Consider the following 7,585-nt stretch of genomic DNA (forward strand, 5'->3'; position numbering starts at 1 on the left):
ATCTCTCTATCCCCAGGTTCTGAATCAAGAATGCAGCTCCAGAGTACAGATTTGGTGGAGTCAGAAAGTTAGGGTTCCTAAGACGTTTTGAAGGAACGAGCTGGCAGAGCTAAGGAGTGAAAGCATTTTGGCTATACCTGAAGTTGAGTGACTGTCATTACTGTTTCCTGAAAGGGAGTGTAACAGCGGACTTGAGCAGTTCTTCAGTTTTGGCAGTTTAGGGGCAGCTGGGGCTTGGTCAGGCCGGGTTGGCAGACACTTCACAGGCCTCTAAAACTGGCCTGTGGTTAAAGTGCTACTGCTACAGGGAAAGTACCAGGTGCTCTTACCTTTTCGTTCACCCCACCCCTTCTCACCCCCTTTCCTTCCCATAATAAATAGGAGACCCTAGTCTTTCTTCCTTTGAGTTTGCCTAAGTAACAGCTTCTTGGTTTCTACTATATAGGCATTATAATAGCTAAAAAGACTTTTCTCCCCTTGCTGAGAGAAAAAGGGACAAATTTGGTTGTGCAGTAAACAGGTGAGACAAGACGGCTAAAACTCACTAGGGGCTGGTAAAGCCCTGCTGGGCTTCGGAGCACCATACAGTTTATCTCACACAATGAAGTGGACCTGTGTTACAGGTACCTCTTGGTCCTCTTAGAGAGCAGAGATCTCAGCTCTTAAGTTGCTTCATGCCTCGGCTTAAGTGGGTTGCTAACACCTACCCAGTGGAATAGTCTTGACTGCTGGTGCTGAATACATTAGAAGAAAACAGGTTAAAAGTCAAGAAGTAGTAAAAGCGCTATACTAGTCATTAGCTGAGCCACTGGTCTCCCTGAACTCTGCCAGGAGCTCTTGGGAGCACCCACAGGTCTCGGGGGGAAATGGGGACCTCCAATAGGAAAGCAGAATTCTGGTTGACGGGACAACATACCCTTAGGGAAGAACACTAAGAGGCTAAGGAAACATGAGCCCTCTTTCTTATTCTACTAGGGCTCAAGATCTGAGTCACTTAGGCAGAAACATGTAGAACAACAGCAAACCACCAATGAGACAAATTTCGCCTTAGGTTGGTTTTTGCCTTTGATACCTCAGACAGGACCTAAAATGCAAGTTGGAGGCACTGGACACCTAGTTAAATAGTTTTCTCTCTGAGGGCAGTCTCATAAATTAACCGGGGCCTTGACCACCTGACCTACCCTCACTAGTGCTCGCCAAGGCCTTTCTGAGAGAAGGTCACAGAACTTGCTGTGTCTTAAGAGCCAAAGGAAGGAAGTGGTTGAGAAGAGGGTTCAAGGAAGAGGAGGAGGAAGGCCACACAGTGGTCTGTGTTTCTTCACCAAAACTCTGTAGCTCTTCTTAGGGCCAGAGAGCACCTATCCCTGAAGAAGGGTGGACAAGGCAAGGGTTGAAGTGTCTTCTCCAACCAGATTTTCTAGCAGGTTTCTGTCTGGGATAGCTAGGAGGCATGTTATTCTGAGCACCCACTCTATGAAGAAACAGCCCAGGGGAGTTTTGGACTTCACACGGCACGGCAGCTCTGGCCTGTGACCTAGGCATTTGTTGAACATTTGCAGGAAACCCTGCAACAACGTGCCTTCAAGCCACCCCTACCTCGTTTGCTCTAAATAAGAGGAGGCCCACTCCTGCTTCTGGCAGTACCAGCTGCCTCCTGTCCCCCCCCCACCCCAACGAACCTGCTTAGATACCTGGCGGTCGTGGCCACAGTTCAGGTACAAACAGACAAACAAACACATTTAACACTTCCTTGTGTTGATGTTTCTGTTACAAACATCTTGTTTCTCTCATGAGCACCAGCTGAAGCCCAGTGAGCAGGACTTCCCCAGGCACCTTCTGCTGTTCATTTTAAATCTCCAAGGTCTCGAAAAGACACTCTTCACTGTCCTGTGGAGAAGTGTATATTCTCCATGTAGTCTGCAGTGAGCCCAGCCTCCACCTCATGAATTCTCTCTCTCAAAACATCCAGCTGTCACGTGCACAGCAGCCTGATGCCAGTTGGGCTAGTGGACCAGACCTGGAGAGAGGATGGCATGGCCAACAGAACTTGGAGTTCTTGGTCATTTGGGGGCTCATTTCTCTCACTGAAGCTTCTGTTCTCCCTCAGCCCTGAAATCCTCTTAGAACATCCAGCTGCCACACAAACACCTTGAAGAAAGGTGTTTGGGCTGTGTTCTATGGTGACAATTGCTGTATGACTCTGGTTTCCCTCCCTGGTCCCTGACACTGCTGGCTTTATTTGCCAATGCTGCCCATACTACCTTATTAGAGACAAGTGTGGACAGAATTTAAGGCCCCTTCAAGCCATCCTTCTCTCCCAGGTTGAGGATGCTTCCACATTTCCTCCCCTGCGTGGCTTCAACAGTTTACAGCTCTAGCACTACCCAACACCTTAGTGAGTGTGACCTCGCTTGCCCACAGAAGCACCTACATCACAGTGGTCTCCACCTCCTCAGTATCAGGGCGAGAGGCCTAGGCACATGTTTTCACCCTGCACCTGGGAAACAGTCATGTCAGTTAAAAAGAACATCTTCCTAACCCGCTGCACTCCCATGCAGCATTGCAAAAATTCTTCAGTCCGGGATTCAGTGTTCCCCACAAAGCTCTAGCGACTGGGCACTAGCCCACTCCATTGACACATCAGCCCCGACCAACCAAAGGCAGAGCCAGAATTCACAAACACCAGGCAAAGTTCAAGAATTAACCAAGGAAAGCTGTCTCCCGCCCTCCATTCCAGGATTTGGCCTCCAGTGTCCCCGGGAGCCTGAGGCAGCTCTGGCTCCAACTGAGTATCCCAGAGCCGCTGCATTAAGGCTAGAAGGGAGGCAGAATGAGAGAGGGAGCCCACACGGATCCGTGGCACCAAGACCCCTGGCACTAATATTGCACTGCTCCTCCCATGACTACAAGACCACACAACTGCTAGGCTTCCTGCTTTCAAAAAGGCCTTAATATTGGGTGCTTTGTCCAGTATCTACAGCTCAAACTGATGGACACACAAGTTGTTTGGGGCAGGATGACAAACCAAAAAGTGCCACAGCTGCTGGCTACAGACCTTAGCCTCACCCCTTTCCTTTGCATGGGCTCTGCTCGGGTTGGTATGGCAGGATCCAGAGCCCAAATTGAAGCCTACTTGCTTTCAAGATGAACAACAAATGTGAACACAGTTCTGACTTAGCCCAGAAAGCTGAGGGGCTGAGAGCCATCAGTGGAGCAGGACTCTGAGATATACCAGTGCTGGAAAGGTGACATACAGCATTTTTGTACATGCAGGGGGGGAACGCTTCCATTGAGGAAAAACTTGATTAAACCAGGACTCTGAACAGGATTAAAAATCCATCCTCTGACAAAGGCTTTACTGACAACTTTCCATACAATTAGTCAAAAAATAAAAAAATACAGAACACAGCAGACAGTATCTTGTACACTAGAAATCAACATGACAGGATTCCCTTCTCATCGCTGTAAAAAAAAAACACCCCAAAACCTAAGACCTTAGTTTTGGTGGGGAACAGGACTTTGGTCACCCACCAAATGAACCAAAATAACCCAGCAGAGAATTCAAACCAAGGGGATAGGATGGGGGCAGGGGGGAAGATCAGATTTTAAAATAACTGCTTTTGTGACACAAACATGGAGCTGGAAAAGACAGGTTTGGGCTAGGCAGTGTCTCTTACTATCACTATCACCATGTGTTCTTCTTCTAGCTTGCCCAATGTCCTTAGTGCTGACTGGAGGTACTGCTGTGAAAAGTCACAGGGCGGGAAGGCATAGAGCATGCCTGTGCTGTCTCTGCCCTTGGACCCCCCCACCGGCAGGCTGATCACCCCTGCTGCCTGCTTCTGTTTCAAGTAGGAGACTAGGTTCCTGAGAAGCCGCCTCTGTAGGCCTGGCTCCACCGAGGGCATCCCCTCAGTGCTAGGCCCACTGGGAGTTGCCTGGGTGGCTAGGAGCACCGCATAGCCATTCGGGCTCCCCTGCTTGATGCGCCGTGTGACCTCGTCGAGCTTGGGTTGGTCCAGTCGAAGGCGCTGGGCAATCTTCAGCTGGGTCAGCTTACTCCCAGAAGTGTGGTCTTTGAGGAGACCGCTGATAACCCCCTGATCCCCCTCTAGGATGTGCATAGATGTTGGGAAGCAGCTGTTTTTCAACACTAGAAGCCCATTCCAACCCAGCTGCAGTGTCTGGGCATACTCTGAAAGATTCTTGAGCTTTTTGGTCTCGTGTTTTGGCTCTTCAAGAGCCTTGGGCTCAGCCTCAGTGGTCCGATGATTGCGCTCGCTCTCTCGTGTCTTCTTCCCGTGGGAAGAATCTGGAACTTCATGGTGGTGGTGGTGGCTCCGCTCCTCAGCAACATGTCTGCTGTTGCTGAGGGAGTTGCTGCTCAACTCCTTGGTCCCTTCACTGGAGTGGTTTTCCTTGCGGCTGCGCTCAGGGGTGCGGTCAGAGCCTCGGTCTGCCTGCTGCCCACCACCCTTGGTCCTGGTCCGTTCCTCGTAAGGGGAGTGGGTTGTCCTCCCGCGGTCACTGGAAAGGCTCCTCCGCTTCCGCCTCTCCTCCCAGGGCTTGGGTAGGGCCCGGTCCCCATCTCCTCCCCAGCGCTCACCACTCCGGCTGCGCACTGAGCGGCTGTAGCCCTCCAGGCTGTTTCGGCGGTCAGAGCTTTTACTGGGGCTGGTCCAGTCCCCTTCCAAAAAGGTCCGGTCTCGGTCTGAGTACAAGAGGTGTGGGGGGGTCCTATCCCGCACCCGCAAGTCCGCATCCAGGTTTCGGTGCCGGGTATATCCATCTGGGAGAAGCTCGTAATGCACAGGAAGGGGTGAGGGCTGGTACTGCTGGGGATACCGAGTCTCCTCTGCTTTGGCAAAATCCACGCGCAATCTGCGGTCTGGACCGCCCAAGGGAAAGCCCCTCATTTTAGCACAAGCAGCCTGGGCTGCGTCCAAGCTCTCATACTGGATGTAGGCAAAACTATCTCCTTTGACATGATCAATGGTCCGAATGCTCCCAAAGCGATCAAACTCCCGGGCCAGAGCCGCCAATGAGGTGTTAGGTCCCAGGCCACCCACCCAGAGGCGAGTGGTGGGGTTGGCCTTGCCATAGCCTATTTTAATGGGGTTGCGGCCAATCACCCGGCCCGACATGGCCACCTTGGCCCTGTGGGCCATGTCCAGGTTCTGGAACTTGAGGAAGGCATATGCCCCGCCCTGGCCACGGGCAGGTCTCTTGATGACCACCTCCTCAATGATGCCGTACTTCTCGAAGGCCCGTCGCAGCTCCACCTCAGACACACTATGATCCAAGTTCCCGATAAAGAGGTTGCGCGTGGCCCGCTGGTCGTCCTCAGGCATCAGGTCCTCCTCACACACGGCGGGGTAGCCGTAGGGACGCCCGCGGTCGTCGTACAGCCCGTAGTAGTCCAGGGCCCGCTCCCGAGATAGTCCTACGGCGGCGGCGGCAGCGGCGGCATCGAGGGCAAAGGCTGCAGCGGCGTGGCGGGCGCGGGGCTCCCGCAGTGGCGGGGCGGCCACAGGGGACAGCGAGCGCTGCTTGTACTGGTAGCCGCCGTGCAGCGGCAGGTAGCCCAGCGGGTCGGTGGGTGCGGGTGGCCCGGGGGGCGGCGTGGAGGCGGCGGCGCTGCTGCTGCTGCTTCGCCGGCTGCTCCCGCCGCCGCCGCCGCCGCCGCCGCCGCCGCGCAGGTACACGGGCTCCACCTTGAGCGGGCGGTCGTAGAGCAGCAGCTGGCGGGCTAGAGCGTGCTGGCGGGCCTCGCGCGCGTCCTGCGGGTGCCGGAAGTTCACGTAGGCCACGCGGCCCAGCTCAGGCGTGTGCGACAGGCGCAGGCTGATCTCTCCGAAGCGCTTGAACTGATGGAAAAGCCGGTCCTCGAGGTGCTCGGCGGGCAGCGCAGGGCTCAGGCTGCTGATGAGCAGCGTCTTGTACTCGGGCGCGGCCGCTGACGAACCGGGACCCGCGGGCTCGGCCCCGGGCGGCGGCAGCGGTGGCGGCAGAGGAGATGCGCGGGGCGAAGCACCTGAGGCGCCCGGGTCCCCCGAGGCCTTGCCGCCGCGTCCCCCGCCGCCAGCGCCCGAGCCCGAGGAGCGGCCGCTGCTCACACGGTGATTCGCGTCCCCGGCGCCGCGGCCGTCGCGATGCCCACCCCCGCCGCCCCCGGTACCGCGGGGTTTGTCGCGGGTCCGCGTTGGAACGGGGTGCTTGGCGCCGCCCGAGGCCTTGTGCGCCGCCCGCCGCCCGCCCGCCTCCGCCTCCCGTTCGCGCTCTCGCGGCCGCTTGGCCGACGATGACGAGCCGCGCCCGCTCGGGCTCGAGTCTCGCTCGCTCTGCCTCTTCATGGCGCCGGCGCGGCGGGCGGGCGGGCGGCCCGCAGGCCCCTCACAGCGGCGGCGGCGGCGGCGGCTGAAGAGGCAGCGCCCCCGGCGCCGCCATCTTGGACAAAAGGACTCGGCGCGGTAGCGGCGGGGCGGGGCGGGAGCAGCGACCAGGGGCCGGGCGTCGCGTTATCTAGCTGCGCCGGCCGCGCCACGTGACCCCGCGGCAGACGGGGCGAGAAGGGCGCTGCGCGTACGTCATCGGACTGCGCCGCCCCGCGCCACGTGACCCCACAGCAGGCGGGCAAGCGCGGCCCAGCGGTGAGCTCTGGCGCCACCGCGCGGCCTCAGCTACGCGGAGAGATCGGAGCCCTCTAGAGATGCGGGCTGGCTCGCACCGTCCATGACTCTAGCAGGCTGGGCGGGACCCAGGCCTGCCACTCCTGGCAGGGATCCACGCTGATGGAACAGGAATGGCAGGGAGTGTCCTTGGGTGCCCCGGTCCCGGGCCTTGACCCAGCGGCCTCTTTACGTGGTATCCCCCCAATTCCAGGACTAGGCTTGGGTGACTCCCATCCTTCGGCCAGGGCACCTCCTGACCGGAGTCTGGGGTTGACAATCCGGAGCACAGAAGCACACCGCTCCCTAGGTCCCGTCCGGGCATCCTCTGGTTCAGGTTCATTTGCAGCAGTCCCCTGAAAGGCCATGAGGACCATGACTACGCATACACAAGACAAGACCCGTCCAGGCCCAAGCAGAGAAACCTGAGACAACAAATCTGCAGTTTATGGATGGGAATAGGCTCCTTGGCCCCACGGGGCCCCACTCTCTGCTATGGGCATCCAAGCAGACAGCGGGCTGTTAAGGGCAGGGCCACGGAGCCAAGGACGAACAGAAAGCCAAACCCAGCAGTTCCCACAGCTTGACACACTTACCTTTCGGTGCCCGGTGCCCTCCTATCCACCTCCAGAGGCAGCACCTCTTCTTCGGAAGTGAGGTGAAGTGGGGCGAGGGGGAATCCTGCCCAGGTTCCCAGGCCCCTTGGGGAAGCTTGCTTTCTTCAGGGAGAGTTGCTAGAGCATCGCAGAACTTGACCCAGCGTCAGCCACAGAAACCGTGGGATGGGGAAAAGCGCACCATAGCTCTTCCCTCCTCCCACAAGCAGAAAGCAGCTCCTGAAGCAACTAAGGCAGGTGCAAGGGGAGAGGTCTTAGAAAATACACCAGTAACATTGCACGACCTCTTGAAATCTGTTT

The 7,585-nt window shown here is 57.0% G+C and overlaps 1 protein-coding gene across 1 annotated transcript; it reads right to left on the minus strand.

Annotated features, from left to right (window-relative positions):
* Positions 1-329: 329 nt before the first annotated feature.
* RBM15B (RNA binding motif protein 15B) lies at positions 330-6,493 on the minus strand. The gene has a single exon (XM_070493013.1). It carries the CDS (start codon positions 6,351-6,353, stop codon positions 3,660-3,662), a length of 2,694 nt encoding a protein of 897 aa, XP_070349114.1. The 5' UTR covers positions 6,354-6,493; the 3' UTR covers positions 330-3,659.
* Positions 6,494-7,585: the final 1,092 nt, after the last annotated feature.

Source organism: Equus asinus, chromosome 21 (genome assembly GCF_041296235.1).
Source record: "Equus asinus isolate D_3611 breed Donkey chromosome 21, EquAss-T2T_v2, whole genome shotgun sequence".
Classification (NCBI taxonomy): domain Eukaryota; kingdom Metazoa; phylum Chordata; class Mammalia; order Perissodactyla; family Equidae; genus Equus; species Equus asinus.

What these genes read in the sequence shown, in the direction of transcription:
- RBM15B (XM_070493013.1), bottom strand. Translation starts at nt 6,353, where the DNA reads ATGAAGAGGCAGAGCGAGCGAGACTCGAGCCCGAGCGGGCGCGGCTCG.